This window comes from Oryza glaberrima, chromosome 1 (assembly GCF_000147395.1).
Source record: "Oryza glaberrima chromosome 1, OglaRS2, whole genome shotgun sequence".
Lineage (NCBI taxonomy): Eukaryota > Viridiplantae > Streptophyta > Magnoliopsida > Poales > Poaceae > Oryza > Oryza glaberrima.
In genome coordinates, this window is record NC_068326.1 from 1604016 (window position 1) to 1622728 (window position 18713).

General features: G+C 41.0%; 2 protein-coding genes across 2 annotated transcripts; both read left to right on the plus strand.

Annotated features, from left to right (window-relative positions):
- The first annotated feature begins 2045 nt into the window (after positions 1 to 2045).
- LOC127760280 (delta(7)-sterol-C5(6)-desaturase-like) lies at positions 2046 to 5818 on the plus strand. Its single transcript, XM_052284512.1, has 3 exons — positions 2046 to 2413; positions 4533 to 4838; positions 5211 to 5818. The coding sequence occupies exons 1-3, from the start codon at positions 2185 to 2187 to the stop codon at positions 5498 to 5500; spliced, it is 825 nt and encodes a 274-aa protein (XP_052140472.1). The 5' UTR covers positions 2046 to 2184; the 3' UTR covers positions 5501 to 5818.
- A 10015-nt stretch (positions 5819 to 15833) lies between these two features.
- On the plus strand, positions 15834 to 18417 carry LOC127766882 (protein SAR DEFICIENT 1-like). The gene is made up of 7 exons (XM_052292050.1): positions 15834 to 16163; positions 16259 to 16334; positions 16436 to 16488; positions 16580 to 17067; positions 17163 to 17323; positions 17414 to 17711; positions 17800 to 18417. The coding sequence occupies exons 1-7, from the start codon at positions 16078 to 16080 to the stop codon at positions 17952 to 17954; spliced, it is 1317 nt and encodes a 438-aa protein (XP_052148010.1). The 5' UTR covers positions 15834 to 16077; the 3' UTR covers positions 17955 to 18417.
- The last annotated feature ends 296 nt before the right edge of the window (positions 18418 to 18713 follow it).

An 18713-nucleotide genomic window follows, 5' to 3' on the forward strand; every position in this document is an offset into this window, starting at 1 on the left:
TTTCTTGTATGCAGACTATTTTGAAACCCAAAAAGATCCATGTGGACTGAATTAGGCTGTGTTTAATTCCTGAAAAAGTTGGAAGTTTGGGGAAAGTTAGAAATTTATGTGTGTAGGAAAGTTTTGGATGTGATGTGATGGAAAGCTAGAAGTTTAGGGTAGTTGGGGGTGAACTAAACACGGCCTTACTATTTTTCATGTACCTTTGAAAAGGAATAGATAACTTTGGTAAACAAGAGTTATACTACTTAACTATTTAATTTTTGGTGCCAAATTAAAATTTAAACGAATGAGTACTTGAGTAGAGCCGTACGTTCATGGATATATCAATACGGCAACACGCCAACGTACTTCCCTAGTATAGTGCTCCATATCGGAAAAAAATGGATCATCGGGCGTTTTGATCAGGTGGAAATGTGCGATCGGATCCATGCTCGGTACTTTTCTTTTCTCAAACAGGCTGTGGCCTGTGGGGCACATACCGAAACGATGCCACTCGCATGTTGTCGCACTGAAACACTGCCCGGTTATTAGTAGAGTATACATACTTGTGCTTTTTTTTGTAGCAGGCGCAGGGCACAACTTGCCTATACACAGGTAAAATACGGAATGTTTGGACGTGCACGTGTTCAGTCCGTCCCAGTAATACCTACGGCGCACAACGTTTTCCCGTGTATTTTCTATATAGTCAATGGGGTCCACATGCCAGTGGGCAGAAAAAAACAGGGGTCCACGGGACCGGTAGTCAGACGTACGTACGGTCCGAGTGTAAAACTCTACTCTTTTCATCCCATAATAAACAACTATAGTAAGTAAAACGTCTATTCTTTTAATTACATAAAAAAATCTAGTACGAAATAAATATTCGTAATACTGTGGACTACAATATATCACCATCTAGTATTGTATTTGTTTTTAAGAGACGGAGGAGGTAGCGATGAGTTTTTATGGTGCGTGTGAGAAGTGATTATGCACCAATTATTTAAGGCCATAAACAAATATCTTTTTTTTTGAAAATTGGACTACTTATAAAAGTATCCTAAGAAACTTAGTTTTATTTTTTCAAAACTACTCGAGTTAATAGTTTAGAAAACGTGTACTCAGTAATGTAGTAGCTGAAAAGAACGCAGCTGAGGAGTATAAGCATAAAAAAAATCCCGTCCTAAAATTATTTTTTCCCTTGGCTACTTGCAACGATAACCTTGTTTGGAGATTGTCTGGTAGCTGCAACTTGATTTTCTAGCTTCTCTGAAAAGCACAGGTTCTCACTTATGTGCTGAGAATATATACTCGTAGAATTAAAAAAAATAAACTATAAATCAGAAACCGATAAATCTAACTTCTCTATATTCTCCTGTGCTTACAGCTCATACAATATGCTCCTCAGAACACAAAGCCAATATCTCGGCCAAGCAGATCCCTCCCGCCAAGATGAATACACTTGTGGCTGGCTGAGCCAAAGGACCTGGTTGAAGGAACTTACGATTGTAAAAAGCTATTGGTTTGTAGCCAGTTTCTGTGAATCTTTTAAAAAAATATTTCGTAGCTTCTGACATTTAATTGATTTTCTGAATTCTACAACTGCATCTTTTCTAAATCTGATTAAAACCGAATTATTCAGCACTCCCTCTGTCAAAAAAAAACCAATCTAGTATTAGATGGGTTATTTTCTAGTACAGTAAATCTGAATAAGGGTAAATATCTAATCCAATACTAAGTTATTTTTTTTTGGTACGAGTGGAGTAAGCTTTTAATTCTTAGAGAAGATACATCTACCAGAAGCTCCCCTGGGCTGTGTTTAGTTCCTAAAATTAAGGAGAAGTTTGGGAAAAGTTGGTAGTTTTAAAAAAAGTTAAGAGTTTATATGTGTAGAAAAGTTTTGGATGTTGAGGGAAGTTTGGTGTGAACTAACCATGACCTTGAATAGGCCCAAAGTAACTACAGCCCACTGGCCCCCACCCAAAGGCTTAAACCGGCCCGTGAATCGGTGGGTTTTAGCCCTATATATTTCCACCTGGCAGGCTGGCATTACCTGCAACTCCCCACGCACTACTGTCTGTCTCTCCTTTAAAACCCACAAACGAAGGTTGGGTCTCCCTACTCTCTCTCTCCACGCTTTACAACTCAACCCCCGCACCACCACCAGTCCACCACCACAATCCCAGGGCGGCGCCGCGGCCGGCAATGGCGGGCGGCGGCGGCGAGTACCTGCGCCAGTTCGTCGAGGAGACGGCCTGGTACAACGAGATCTTCCTCAGCCATGTGGTCCCGGGCGACTGGTGGCGCGCCCTCCCCCACCCGCTCCAGTCGTGGCTCCGCAACGGCCTCGGCGGCTACCTCATCTACTTCGCCTGCGGCTTCCTCTGGTGCTTCGTCATCTACTACTGGAAGCGCCACGCCTACATCCCCAAAGGTCCGCGCTTCTCCTATCCTCTCCTCTGCTACTGCTTCTTGATTTTGATTTGTGGATTTTTACAGGGAGGGTTTTTCCCCCCTATGTTTAACAGGGAGGAGTTGTTGTTCCTCTCTTTTTGAGAATTTATTAGTGGAACATGCCTGATGCCATTAGAGGGAAAAGGGCATTCCAAAAAAATTGATATTTTTGGGTGTGTCTGTGTGTGACGTGAGGTTGGCCACACGGCCGCTTTCATTAATGAGGTGTAAGGGATTTGGACTTGAAGATTTTCAGTGGTTTCGGCGCTTCAGAGGGATAACGATGGCGATAGATTTGTAGCTAGTGCTGAGAACGAACGAAAGATTCCAGCTTTGCTTCCAACTGTCCGTCCTCCCTTCGGATTTTGTTTGGTGGGTTGGGGAGAAATTGCTGTACATGACACATGATCTACAATGTTTTACTGCAGCTGTGGGTATCATTCACTTCGTACTATCCGTGGGCTCGTCTACGCCTTCTATTTTGGTTGAGAATTGATTTCCCTTTGGGGATTGCCTCTCTCTTTGGATCATAGATAGTGAAGATAGATATCTGGAAATATATGCTAAGTGGGAGACTGTGGTTTATACTCCATTCTTGTGTAGATGTTTGCGGCATTCTGCTTGTTAAAATAAAATCTGCATAACCGTCTAGTGATTCTTTTCGTAAGGATTTTAGGTTTCTGCTATCACATTGGTTGAAGCATTGAGAGTTACAAACTTGGTATGACGGTTCAGTAGAAGCATATCAAGACCTTAGCGATCCCACCGAAGAGCTTTAGTAACCAAACATGACCTATTATGGGCCAACAAAAGAGAAGAAAAATAGCTAGATGAACTGACATTCTGAAAAATAAAAACATTAGATGCGCTAACAGATAAATGGAAGTGCGCATGACTGCATGTTACTCATGTATTAGATCTGTTCCAATGTCTTGTAAGGGTAGGTGCATAGTTAATTGACTAGTTTGGCTGGCTTCTGACCCCAGTCACATGTTACTAGTTAGACGTTGTTGTCAAGTTTTTTAAGAGCCAGGGGGAGATCACATGGTTCACTAAACAAACCATGATAACAAAGTTAAAACCTTAATTTGTTTTTTGGGAGCATATCATCCCACAAACGGACACATTCTCAGAGATAAGCCTGAAATCATAAGTAATCAGCCAGCATCCTGCATCCCAGAAAGAGCTTTTTTACAAAACACATTGTTTAAAATCCAGAAATCAGACTTGGATGGCCTTCTTGTTGTCATCCTTCCATTTACCTTCTTGTTCTGTTCAAGTGGTCATTATTCATTTTGCTTATGCATAAATAGTTCACACATTTCTTGTTCTTTCTATGATGTTAGGCATGCTTTCTACAACTTCAGGTACTAGATATTTAGGCAGCTTGTTCCAAAACGCACACCACACAGACACCTGTGTAGTAAATATCAAGGCCATGCAGCAAGATGCGCATGATTGTGTTTTCTTTTGAGTTCATCACTTTCTGGATTTCTTGGCACAAAGCCTGAAATGGTGTCTAGCCTGTCTTCTTATGAACTGTGAACCAGTGATTTTTGACTAACCTCTCCTGTGGGACCAAGATACCTTTAGTTTGTTCCTTGTGGCTCAGGCTCAGCACAGTTGGACAAGTGGGATGGAACCTTTTGAGCTGGTTTTTTCCCCCTTGTTTTGGGATCAAGTTCCATTTTGCTGTATGACAGCTATTACATGCAAATGATGTTAGCCCAGTTTGTCACCATCATTCATGTATTCGATATGATTTGGTGTGCTGTAGCCTGAGCAGGCATTGTTTCAGCTCTAGGCCATTTGTTGAAACTAACCTGGCAGTATAGAAACTATAGCTAGATCATTGTTTTTTCATGCAAACCATTTTATACCCATTAATCATGTATCGAATATTGCATATCCATACATACTAGCAGTGGAGACTCTGACCTTCCCAATAGATGTCTCTTGTTTCTTAATATAGCAATGTTGCTTATAATGGTTATTGAAATGAGTTAGTCCACGATGATGAGCGCATTAAACAATGTGTATGTAATATGTGATAAGGTTTGATGGAAGCTGATGCTGAAATCTTATGACACTTGATGCAGATTCTATACCTACAATCGAAGCTATGAAGAAGCAAATAATTGTTGCATCAAAGGCTATGCCTCTCTATTGTGCCCTTCCAACCTTATCTGAGTACATGGTTGAGAATGGATGGACACAGTGTTATGTTAATATCAGTGAAGTTGGTTGGCCAATGTACCTGGTTTATCTGGCTTTATATCTTATCTTTGTTGAGTTTGGAATTTACTGGATGCACAGAGAGTTGCATGACATAAAGCCATTGTACAAGTACCTGCACACATACCACCATATTTACAACAAGGAGAATACCCTATCACCATTTGCAGGTAAGTTTTTTATGGAGCCGTTTAATATTGCAAATTCACTTTTTATGTTTCGCTGTGCATAGATATATAATGAGAACAGATTCCATATTCCGAATGCTTATTTTTACCATGCTTCCAGCTTTTTTAGTATAATTCTGTGTATTAGTTATATATATTTTCCTGCTAATTAAATGTGCTTAAACACTAGGATACCTTATTTAAGGCTCCTAAACCTGTTACCTGTAGGCCATACCATAATAAAAAAAAAAATGCCATGGCGCTCCAATGTGTTACATTTTTAAACAATACAATTTTCTTTAGTTAACTCCTTTGGTGCTGAGAATTGTGTATTCTTCCACCAAGCTTCTGATTTATGCCTTGCATGCTTTCCAGGACTAGCATTCCATCCACTGGATGGGATTTTGCAAGCCATACCGCATGTGTTTGCGCTCTACCTTATCCCAACACACTTCAGGACACACATTGCTCTCTTGTTCATAGAGGCCGTGTGGACAACTAACATCCATGACTGCATTCACGGCAAGGTTTGGCCGGTCATGGGTGCTGGCTATCACACCATTCACCATACAACATACCGTCACAACTATGGCCACTACACCGTGTGGATGGACTGGATGTTCGGCACCCTTCGAGAGCCAGAAGATATCTTGAAGAAGGATTAGGATCGAATTGTTAAGCACGGCGCGACGTTCGCCTCTCGTCTTTGTAGCAGTCGGAAGAAGGGGGTTCTATGTATTTATCCTGCTCGATGCTATCTGTTATCTTTCATGTACCAATGTGCTGTTTCAGTATGCTAGGTGAACATAAAAGTGAACTTTAGTGAGTTCATCATCCCTGGAATGCAATGGAATCGAGAGATATATCCTGGGTAGGTTCCAGGTGTTTGTACCATTCCTGAATTTCTCTGTACTTCTTTGTGTCAAAGAACATGATGAACAGTTGTGGCCAGCTTTTGTACAGCAATAACTGTTTTATTGTAACTGCTGCCATCCTTTTGTATCATGAATTTTTCTCCGTTTGTTAGTCTGGTAGTAAAATTTCTTGAAAGCTTATATTGGGCTTTAGCCTTTAGAGAGTTAGAGATGAATTTTTGTGATGGGTTTAAATTAGGGCCCAATACGAACTGGCCCTGAAATTGAAGCCTTGAGGCCCAAACAGTCTGCTGGATTGCCGGCCTGTTTAAGGCAGGGAAAGAACTCAAGCAGTGCAAAATGAAAAAAGGAGCCAGAAAATCATCTCCCAGTCAAAAATTCACCTTCTCATGACTCATGAACTGTGAAATTTCCGATCGAAACGTGTGAAACTTTCTCCAATTTAGAACTCCAAACCATTAATCCTAGGTAACCTTGTTCAGCTGTTCAAAATAAACAGCAGCCATATAATCACGTCGAGTCGCACTGCTCGTGTAAGTCGCGTTATATTACGGGAGGGAAATTTGGGCAAAGATATTGCTGTCTCGATTGATGTCTATCACTCACAATCTTTCTCTGTCGTACTAGCACGACGGTGGAGTGACATGCTTTTTCCCAGTTGCTGCTGCTTGGTCGGTCCAGTAACGTGCACACCAAAACCTCGTTAATTAGGTTGTTACACCCGACAGTCAAAATTAAATACAGGTTAATGAGTCATCAGGTCATGCAGTATGTTTGGTAAAAGTCTAGCTTTCCTGTAATTGCACGCTCGAAAGTGGCATGCCATGATTCAAGTGAATTCGTCTTTTTTGTTAATTCAGTACTACTCCCAGGAATATAATTGCTGCCGAATCCGTTGAATCAGGAAATGCTAAATATGATTAAATTGTTGTAGATTACTAGATTTGAGAGGAGTTTGTATGTTGCATCTGAATGCAAGATAATTACCGGTGGACAAACTTCATATAGGTCTAGGTCGGTCTCGTGCAAGTGACAAAATCAACGCGTTTTGTAGCGTGTCATGCATATATGATAGGATTAGGATGGGTCTGCTTGCTCGTCCTGACGAAAGAAATGAAAGAGATACATATCCAATGGCTACTGGCTAGTATTATCTCTTTTTCAAAATGCATGACGATACTATTCATTTTTCACGCAATGTTTGATTATTATCTTTTCAAAAATTTAGTTAAAGATATAAAAATGTAAGTTAAGATTATATTTTATTTGATAATAAAACAAGGCACAACAAAATAAATAATATTGATATATTTTTTAGTAAGACGAATGGTTAAATGTTATAGAACAACTTTATAAATTTTAAAATGGAGGGAGTATATATTTTCAGTCTAAGAGTTAACCTCTTTTGTTTCCTCTGCTTGTATCCAAAAGGAAGTTTGGCATGAACTGGTGATCATTGGTTGCTAAAGAAGCTGTAGCTTTGTTCCAAGCTATTAGTATACAAAAGTAGCGTCCTTTTCTCCTCCTGTTTTGTTGGTTACCACCAACAGTATATTCCATGCACCTTTGTTCATGCTAACCCCTCGATCGATCCGACGTGGTTGATTTGGTAGGTCTCATAAAAGAATTAACGCTAGCTTTTGATTTGTCTACATGTATGTGTCGCTGTTAATCTCAGTATTAGCAAGATCAATGGCAAGTCTACACGCGGAGATGGAGCGAATGACACCGACGTCGGCGAAGAATTAACGCTGCATGCCTTGATTTCTTCGCCTGCGTGTGACAGGGACATGAACACGATGTGCATATCCTTTTCTGAACTTTTACGCTGAGAAATACTGTAGTAAACAAGACCTGATTCGATCGGAGATATTTAACCATTTACCACATTTAAATGTGATAATTAACTTTTTATCAATAGAATCATATATTATAGATATATGTGGATCCACATGTCATTATGATAGGGGTGACAAATGGTTATTTGCTAAATTTAAAAGTGACAAATAGTTAAAAGCCCGATCCGATCGATCGATGGAAACGACCTACTGCATCGTCGCCGTGAGCTTTTTGCTGCGACATGTTTGGGGAAAAACTTGTCCCATCGATCAACACAAGACGACGCGTTTGTGGTTTGGTTTTTTGTATGGTTCGGTGGAATCTCGTAACACGGATTGTTCCGGTAATATTCCACTGCTAATTACAGTACAGCCGAATACACGCTTTTGAGTGTTTCTGAAAGGCCACCGTGATGCTAACAGAACATTATCTTCAGTGTTTGCCTATTTTCTTTAGATAATGAAATAAATTTCGGCTTTTCTTGTAACGGAGCTATAATCACTTATTACACAATTCGTCCGAGAGCATATATAATCTAGTAACTCACGATGTAAAGACTAATACTCCCTTCTTCCCTAAATGTTTGACGCCGTTGACTTTTTTAAACATGTTTGACCGTTCGTTTTATTCAAAAACTTTTGTGAATATTATTCAAAAACTTAGAGTAGTAGTATATTTAACAATGAATTAAATGATAAAAAAGAATTAATAATTGCTTAAATTTTTTGAATAAGACGAACGGTCAAATGTATTTTAAAAAGTCAACAGTGTCAAATATTTAGGGGCGGAGGGAGTACTTCATCATTTAATGAGACTAGCATTTATTCGGTGTTTGCTTATGGATCGGCGATAATTTTGTTAAGTTTGCACACTATCGCACTATGATTTGGTTCGATCTTCTTTTAGCGCCGCTATTTTTGGGCTTGTTGGGAGTGTAGTGGGGCTCCGCCACCACTTTCCCTCTTTAGTGGTGTAGCTTTTTTAAGTAATAGTTTCTTTACCTTAGCAGTCTTTTTGTTTTTCTCCTTTTTTTTTTCTCCTAGACAATTATGTTTTCTTCTAATATATTGACGTGTAGTTTTATTTACGTGTTCACAAAAGAAATGAGAATGTTCTATATATGTATCAGGCCGACTTTAGTTCCAAACTTTTTCTTTAAACTTCCAACTTTTCCATCACATCGAAACTTTTCTACATACAAACTTCTAACTTTTCCGTAACATCGTTTCAATTTTAGTGTGAACTAAACACATCCTCAATCATTTACTGTCTTCAAGTAGGAATAGTAATAAGCCTCCAATGGTCCAATATTCCAAGCTAGCTAGGCACATCGGCCGTATCGCGGTCGGAGAATTTGCGAGCCAGCGAAGAGAACTTTTTCTTCGTGCGATGCGATGAACTGCTGCTGCATCGTACGTTCCGGGCCGGACAAGTACGCCTCAAGTGGATGACCAAACTGGTTAATTAGTCTTTGGACTCTAGATCCGTCCGCTCAATTTCATTTCGCCGTACAAGTCACCGCACCTTCCATGTGCAAAGTTTGATTTGAATTACGAAAAGTCGGGAGAAAACAGACCGTGGTACGTTGAATGCCGAATGAAAAAAAAAAACCTATACTTTAATGGTTGATATGATATGAAGTTTTTCTTGATCTGTTTTACAATCAAGAAGCATGCCTATTTTCACCGTTGAAAGAAAAAATAATTCCTTTTACCTTTGCGTAAGGTGAGGCTTTAGTCATCTGGACTTTGTTTGTTCGGTCTGTGTGGAGGCCAGGTTTTTAATTATTTTTTTAAAAAAATACTCCCTTCATTAATAAAAATAACTCCTTTGTGGAAGCTCATTGAAACTATATCAAGACAAACATTTCTAAATGCTACTTTACTCACATTAACCATCCATCATTTTTCTTCTCTCATCTTACCTTCCACTCTAACCCTCTCTAAATGAGGTGCATGATAGTCTTCTAGTTTGATCTTTATTTTTGCAGAAACCCATGAAAGTGCTTATATTTTTAACGAAGGGGAGTAGGAAGGAAGTCTACCTGTTGCATATGTGGACACCTTGTTTACCGTTTCATGAAATTTCATTACCTTTAAATATGTAAATTTTATTTATAAAGGGTGATATTTTATAATTTTTATTTATTTGATTCTCTTTCTTTGCTCGGCCCTACTCCCTCCGTCCCAAAAAGACTCAATTCCTGAGTTTCCGTATCCAACGTTTAACCGTCCGTCCTATTTAAAAAAATATGAAAAAATTTAAAAAGATAAGTCACACATAAAGTATTATTTATGTTTTATCATCTAACAACAATGAAAATATTAATTATAAAAAAATTCATATAAGACGGATAGTCAAACGTTGGACACGGAAACCTATGAATTGAGTCTTTTTGGGACGGAGGGAGTAATTGGCACCTCGTCGGCTCCTTTTGAATTGATACAAACAATAGAAATATATAAAAATATATAAGTCATGTACTAAAATTATTTTTTTCGGTGCTTTGATCACGTGTCTCGGCTTGAAGGTATGTGCGGATTGTTTGACTCGATGAGTAAAAGCCTTAGGATTGCTTGAAGGAACTTCATGAGTAAAATCCTCAATGTGTGCTCTCCATTTCTAGAGATTACCATGTTATTAGTGGGATAAAAAGAGAGATAAGTAGGCATAAAACTTATCCAATGTAGGAAATAATAAAAAAAAACAAAGCTATAGAAAAAGGCACAATACACATCCATACTAACTTTCATGTTTTTATATTATGTATGTTTATAGTACACTATATGTATATGTTAGTTTTCACTACTACATAAATTTTAATAGGAAACACCCTTAAATGTGCCAGTTTAACTAAAACCGGCACGCATATAAGGCTTTCCCTGTCCTTTTAATTCATCATATGGATCTAGAATTTAAAACCGACACATATAACCCACTATAAGTGTGTTTTTTTTTAGAAAAACGACACCAATAGTATTTCTAACATCTAGGGGATATAAGTGTCGGTTTTTTTTAAAAAAAAAAACAACTGACACTTTAGAGTGCTGAGCCGAGCCAAGAGCCAGTTGGGCCAGGTGTGGAGCACGAAAAAGAAGAGAAAAACAAATCTCTTTAAGTCTCGTGACTCTCATCCTTATCCTCTTTGTCCTCCCGCCTCGTTTTCTTCCCTCTGCACTTCTCTCTCCGCACCTCTCTCCCATCTTTCAACACAGCGGTGGTAGATGTGGCTCCTCGACATGGCGGCAGCACGGTGGCCATGCAGTGGCGGGCACGTCTCCTCAGCATTGTGGCGGCCACTAGCACAACAACGCAGCGGAGGCCGAGTCTCCCTGGCGCGGCGGCGGATGCCATATCCGAAGCAGTAGATTTTGATTGGATTAATCTGGGCATCTCATGTACTTGATTATTTTGTGATGATTTTAATTGGATTGGGATTTAGTTTTGTGTTAGATTTGTGATGCATCGAGTCTTATTTTTTTTCATTCCTATAACCTTAAAGGTGCTAGTTTCTAAACAAACACTCTTAATTCTTCACATCAACATGTAAGGTGTCGATTGAGAAATGCGATAACTATGTCAGGTTCTCAATCGACATCTATGTTTATGTCGTAGTGTTTTGATGGAGAATTAAGTCAAGTGACCACTAACCAATAAACAGCAAAAACATTTTAAGATAAAAATACATATCAGTTCAAGTGGGCTGTGCTTGTACCTAAGCGTATCTGGTCAAACCCAAGAAACAAAATTTAATCGGTTACACGTAGACCATACGTAGCAGGCGTATCTTGCTTGTACAGCACGCCGAGCCATCCACCAGACGTGCCGAGTGTTTGGTTACACATGTCGCCGTCGATCCTACACATGATTTGGACAATCTGAGATAGGTTAAATTCACGCACTTTACGGTCGCAAAAGCTCCCAACTTTATATCTTTGTTTCGCTGTCATTAGAGTACAGGTGTAGCACTGAAAGTACCTGCAGCCACATGTTGCTCACACTGCCGTGGCTGCTCGGCAGTTATTTCTCCCCAATTGAAAAATGGTGTACTTCTGAGTTGCTTGCCAATGGCATCATATCATATGGACTAACCTATCTGTATATTGAAAGCGACAACTAATTTGGAAGATAGTATTAAGCAGACATGGCCTATTGCCCTGCTTTATAACTTGCCATGTTTACCTTCCGTTTTCGAAGTTAAAACCGCTCCCGACCAAAATCCAACAAAACCGATCAAAATTTCATACATAAACAAGCTAAAAACAATATATTTTCATAAACCTCCAACCATCATCTGTGAACCCTGGAACTTACTAGCATTTTGGGGACGGTGATCTATATATAAGTTGATCATGCCACTTGACCGAAGTAATGAAAAATAATTTTAATGGACATAATTAAAAAACCTCCCCAAATTAGTTTCAAATTAGGTTTTAAAATTCAAAATTACGCAGTAAAATTAACTGGTGGATCACAGCGTTGAAGTTAAATGCTCCCGGTGCCTGCATTGCATCTGAATGTTTCGGTACTTGCGTGGGACTGAGGTGGTGGTTGCTGCATGGACAGCAATGGCGGCTTGCTGATTTTGTTCGCCGCAGGTGAGTCTCTATCGCTTAGTACTGCGTTTGGAGTGAGTGCGAGAAACTTCTTTGCAGTATTCACCATGAGTCATTAAAAAAAGTTTAACCCTTTAGTAGCAAGTCCTAATCATAGATTAGTAACCGAGCAAAGTAGTGTTTGCTTTACTACTGTACTGGCTACTGAATATTGAGCTTAAGCATACCGGGGGAATCAAGCCGTACTAACAGTACATCAAAATATGGCTGGCTACCTGTAAAGTTCAGAAAACAGGCATCAGAAAAATGGTTGTGAAATAGTACTTTGTTAGTTTAGAGGAGTATAATCAATAGTACTAGAGGATATGATTGTACTTCTCTGTATTTTTCAGTAGTGAAAACTTTACCTATATCTGAAGTGGCACATAAGTATTCAAGAACTACTCATTTCAAAATTTTGTATTTTAGAACGGAGGAAGTAATATTCATCGGTTCATCTTCGCCCTAATAGTATTAATGAAGACGGTCTTGGGCTCTTGGCAAACAGAAGGGTCACTGAATTACTGAACACTAGCTTCAGACCAAGACCGCTGTACCCTGCTTAGGCTTCATAATTTAATCCTACCAAATTTGCGTCCTTGCCAAATTGTTAAATGTTATCTTAAGATGACCTTAGCGTTCTCTGAAGTATCCAGATTCCTGAATTCCTCTTCTTGTTTAAATTGACCAAAAAGCATGAGAGTTTGAATGCCTTTTTCTTGTCCTTTTTGTTGGATGGATGCGCACCTTTGAGAAACCTACTTCACTAGTTTGTTTGTTTTTAATGGTGTTAGCCAAATGGTCATATTTGAGACACGAATTTCCCCTGATTAGTTCTTGAGAGAAAAGCTCAAACGTCTAATGAACCTTAAATCTAGAAATTCTCCTAACAACATATAATTTGTGGATAATACTTCTATACCTGTGTTATTCATGATTAAAAAGACATTGCTAACAAATAAACTAGGATGAAAAAACTCTAAAAGTAATTTAAAAATTAAGTTTTAAAATTAAAATTTTTACAGCGGCTTGTGAGCTGAAAGACAGACGATAGGAAGCATTCCATGTCGCTTTTTTTGCTGTTAAGTCATTTTGGATATATATTTTTTGGACAATCATTTTGGATTTATGAATCTAACAAAACAAACTGATAGATGAAAATGATAGATGCCCATCAAGTCTACACGCGTCGTAAGACTGACATGGAGATTCTGAGCAAGACAGCGATCGGCATATGAGAATGGCTGCAAGTTCAACTACCCCCAACGATGAAAACGACTTTGTCACATGAATAAATCCAAACCGCAGATATGTTCACTATATGCATCCATGTATTAATTTAAGAAATAAATTGTTTAAAACTTTGGCACGATGCATTTATATATGTGATCATTTTTCAGATCTTGACTAGAGGGATATTACAAGTCTCGGTACGCGTTTTCATGACAGGAGCACCTTGGCTCTTAGATCTTCTGTTCGTTAAGAAAATATGGTTTGCTCAACAATGCCATTAACACAGACAAAATCCAAAGTTTCAGCTTTGTCACATTGGTATAACATACCAATTGCTCCCTCCGTCACTCCATAAAACTTCAAATTTAAACTCGATTTACAAATTTAGAAGCCTAAATGATAAATTTCATCGGATAATTCCAACCTAAACATAGCTCACATTCGTTGGCTTCGGTTAATAGACCGTAGAAAAATAAACGAGACAACTAAAATAATTCTATGGTATGATTTTTTATATTTTCACTCTTAACGATTGAAAAGCCAAGTCTGTAAAAAAGATAATGACAAAAAAACAACTAGAATAATTTAAAATTTATAATTTTAGCCGTGGATCATAAACCAGCAAGCAAACAAATGATGGTTTCATAATCAAATTGATCAAGTGAAGGGCAGCACAACTGATGGCCAGCCACACAGCGGGCTACAAAGTGGGGGGATCTCTAATTTCACAGCGTTAGTACGTGACTACGTGCTAACTGTCTTGAGATTTGGAGCATTTGGCCCAAGTCAAGGTCTTTTCCTACGTGTAACGCGTACTCCCATTTCAATACTCTCCCCCTTGTGCCAATCAGCCGCCGATGCGCCGTGGCAAGTAACCGCGTGGCCCACCATGCAGGTTACTACTTGTACTGATTTCATTTTTATTCTGGTCTTTCTCGAGGACTTGTATTTTATACTGGCAGCAAACTGATATTAAAATCGTTGTTGTTTAAGTTAAATCCATCTTGAGAGAGAGAGAGAGAGAGGTCCATCTCTGCGATTCTCATGGCTACAGGTCTAGTCATGCTTCCAAGTTCCAACTGTAGCGTAGACTGGAGTGTTATGTTTTTTTTATTAAATGATGAAGTGTTGTTTGGGGTTGTACTTGCAATGGGCTAGTTGCATTAACAAAAGACATTTCAAAGATCAAAGAGTGATCGAGATACTAAAATGGCGGTTAAAACGCGTCTTTCATGCGCCACTTGCATCACCAGAATATGAGGAAGATGCCTACCACGACATGCTTGTTCTAGATTTCAGAAATTTAAACCAAATCTCAGTATTTGATCACTACCCCTCTTTAGCACAAATTGACACAACCACACAGCAATGATGATGGATTATGGAATATTCAGATTGTAGAGTTAGTACTCCAAATGAGTACTAACATGCTTTATGGAATATTCAGATTGTAGAGTTAGTACTCCAAATGAGTACTAACATGCTTCACTAGATCATGTTATTGCTTAAAACATGCTTGATTTTTAATGGTCATTTGTGATTCAACGGTTCAGGCATATCATACCGCCGGTAGTAGTTGCATGTAGATGGAGCAGACTTTTGTGAGGCTGTCAGTTACTCCATCTTTGTCTGTTGACAAGACCATCAGTTAGTTTAGTTAAATCGGTAGCAGATCCAGAATATGCCATAATGAACCTTCTAATTGAAAACACTTGTTAATTTACCAGGAAATGGGTCCTGCTTCAGGAGCAGCATTTTTTGTCAACTGCTCTAGCCGAAATTCCACCTCCAAATTCAAAAGTTTTCTTGCTTGGACACCTTCTTGACAATTTACCAGTTTTGGTGTTTGTGTGCTTGGACTCATGTTTGTTATTGTCCATTTTAAATGTCGACTACATCACCCCTGTAATCTCCAAATTTTCAACTCTGTTTAGTGAGACAGACAGTCTGCTTCTCTGTATCACTGAAATGAGGTTCATATATATGCAGATGTACAAATGTAGGAGTACAATGCAAGTAGCGAACAGTTTACACAAAGAGAAACATTTTTTTTTTACCAATCATCACGGTGGTTTCTGATCATATTCAACACCCAAATCCCATCGTTCTTGTATTCTCCACTAGTCTTGGGTCATCCATTCTTCAGACAGTTTTGTCAGAAAAGCAACAGAGCTAAGAACAAATACTAATGCAATCCAGAGACAAATTTAATTTTCCTAGAATCATCAATAAAAGTACATTAGGAATCCTGTTCTTTCTGTACTGTCTACATGACGGCGGACGGCCGCCTGTCACATAATCTTTCGGCGCCGGAGAGGAGCGAGACGACGACGCGACGACGGGAGAGAGACGTTGACCTCTGCGAGCCCATGACATGGCACCATTACATCTCTCTCTCTCGCTCGCTCGCTACTCCAGACTGAAGCAACCTCCTTCGTCTCGCCTTCCCGGAATCTTCCTCCCAACTTCCATCCTCTCACTGTTCGAACCGCCATTGCGGCTGCAGTATAAATCGGAGCCGTCCGCACACTGCAACTCCTCCTACGCAAACCACCCCAACCTGCACAACCTCTCCTCACCGAACCAAAATCTCACAGCTTCGCTTCTCTCTCGCCTCCCGAAGAAAATAGCTAGAGAAAACATTCGCGGATCAAGAAGGAAAAAGAAAAGGAACACTTGAGCTTGTTTGGACTGACAACAATGGCGGCGAAGCGGCTTCACGACGGCTACGGACAGGAGGACCAGCCCGACGACAAGCGTGTGCGCCGCATGCCGTCCTTCTCGACGTGAGCTAGCTTTCTTCTCCTTCGCTATTGCTCTGCTTGTGATCGTTCAAGGGGAGATTGGTTCTAATTAACATGTGTTTGCTTTTCGATTCCAGGGTGATCCGTGAGGCCTTGATGGTGAAGCAGATGCAGACTCTGTTCGTCGCACTGGAGCCACTTCTCCGTAGAGTGGTAAGCAGGCAGGAGATGATCGATTTGCAGTTGCACAGAGCTTTTTCCAACTGTTCTTGGATTGCAGTGTGCTAATTGCTCTGTTTCTTGGTTACTTGCAGGTGCAGGAGGAGCTCCAGGCAGGTCTCGTGCGCAGCCCGCGTTACATCGAGAGGTGAGAATTCACAACGAAATCCGCAAGAACAGCGTCGAACAGCAGCAAGAAATCCGAATGATGTATAACATTGTTTGATCTGTATTGTCAGGATGTCGCCTGAGACGCCGCCGGCTCAGCCGCCGATGTGGAAGCTGGCGTTCCGGTTCAAGCCGCAGCTCCCGATCTTCACCGGGAGCAAGATCGAGGACGTGAATGGCAACCCACTGGAGATCATCCTCGTCGACGTCGACACCGGCGCGCCGGCGACGATCTCGCAGCCTCTGCGCGTCGAGGTCGTCCCGGTCCTGGGCGACTTCCCGACGGACGACCGCGAGCACTGGACGGCGGAGGAGTTCCAGCAGAGGGGCATCGTGAAGGAGCGCTCCGGCAAGCGCCCGCTCCTCACCGGCGACGTCAGCCTCACCATGCGCGACGGCTGCGTCGCCGTGAACGAGCTCCAGTTCACGGACAACTCCTCCTGGGTTCGCTGCCGCAGGTTCCGCATCGGCGTCCGCGTCGTGCCGGGCAGCTACGACGGCCCAAGAATCGGCGAGGCCATGACCGAGCCCTTCGTCGTCAGAGACCACCGCGGCGAACGTACGTTTCGTCAGAGACCATCACGAGTTCACCACACTACATCTTTCTCCTCTTCTCTGAATTGTTTCCCTGACGATTTGGCGTGTGATTTGCAGTGTACAGGAAGCACTACCCTCCCGTTCTTGGCGACGATGTCTGGAGGCTTGAGAAGATTGGCAAGGAGGGTGCCTTCCACAGGAAGCTGACGCAGCACAACGTCAGGAACGTGCAGGAGTTCTTGCGGCTGCTCACGGTTAAGCCGGACGAGCTGCGCGCTGTAAGCTTCCACCGCATTTGATCTCGCAAATCACAATGCTTCTCCAACGCATGGGTGGATTCTGAACATTGCTCTGTTCTTTGTGTTCAGATCATGGGCGACGGCATGACCGATCGCATGTGGGAGGTGACGACGAGCCACGCCAAGAAGTGCGTCCCCGGCGACAAGGTGTACATGTACAGCACGCCGCACGGCACCGTCTACGTCAACTCCATCTTCGAGCTCGTGAAGGTCGAGCTCGCCGGCGTGGAGTACCAGCTGCACCAGCTGAACAGGGCTCAGAAGGTGTTCGTCCAGCAGCTGCTGCTGGCGGCGTACGAGCAGCGGAACAACCTCCAAGAGGCCGACGCCATGGCGCTCCACTGCAACGACGTTCCTCTGCTGCAGAGTAAGTATTCAGTTACTACAGATTTGCTCAACATCAAGCGTTAGTTTCGCAGTGTTCTCATCTGTTCTTGTGCTTGAACAATCTGCAGATGCAGCAGAGATAACTATCCCGGCGCTTGGAGACACGCAGCTGTGGATTCAGAACAGTCTCAACAGCCAAGAAATCGACTTCCAGGTCGACGAGATCCCACAAGCTAACTTTGCGCTTCAGTGGACTGGCCAAATGTACAACATTTCAGGCTAAGGCAGGGGACTTCAAAAGGTTTCAGAAATAGGGTGTACATTATCCAACTCTACTACTATGTCCATTATGTCTTTTCAAGTTCGCGTCTGTGTAACTGTGTTCAAGTGACACGAAGGTTAAGGGTAGGTGAACAACAGCTTGAGCGGCCCTCACTGTCTCGCAGAGAATGTGGCCAATTTGGCCAGCATCGGCGAGAGCAAGAAGAGGCGAGCAAGTTAATTCTTTGGTTTAATTGGTATCCTTTGTTGCAGTTTTTCTTCGTGTTTAGTCAAGTAGTAGTGTTCTTCTCCCAAAGGTTGCATTGTTAATGTTGGGGTGTCGCAACATGGAGAAGGAGAACATGTATGATGATAATGCAGAACCTGTAAGAGCAAACCGGTCGTTCTGCGATGTTAACATTTTGCTGAAGTTTTTGTGTCTGTAACATCAAGTCCCAGTAAATAAATAACTCTTTTTTTTTGTACACAGAGTCCACTTTGTCTTCAGATTTCTTTAGAAGTGGTGCCTGAAGCCTGAAACTGAAACACAAGCTTGACTTGCATTGCATATCTGAATCTCTTTATTTCCCCCTTTCTGAACTTGCTTGGCATGCACATGCATAGTTTCAGTGGGTGATATATGGGGAAAAATGAACGAAACGTCTAAAACCAAAATTAATGTATCAATAAAAAAAATATACCAGTATTATTAACGGTTCAAAATCTAATACTGTAAAATAGACTTACGATGAAAGAAACCGCAACTCCAACTAGTTTCAAA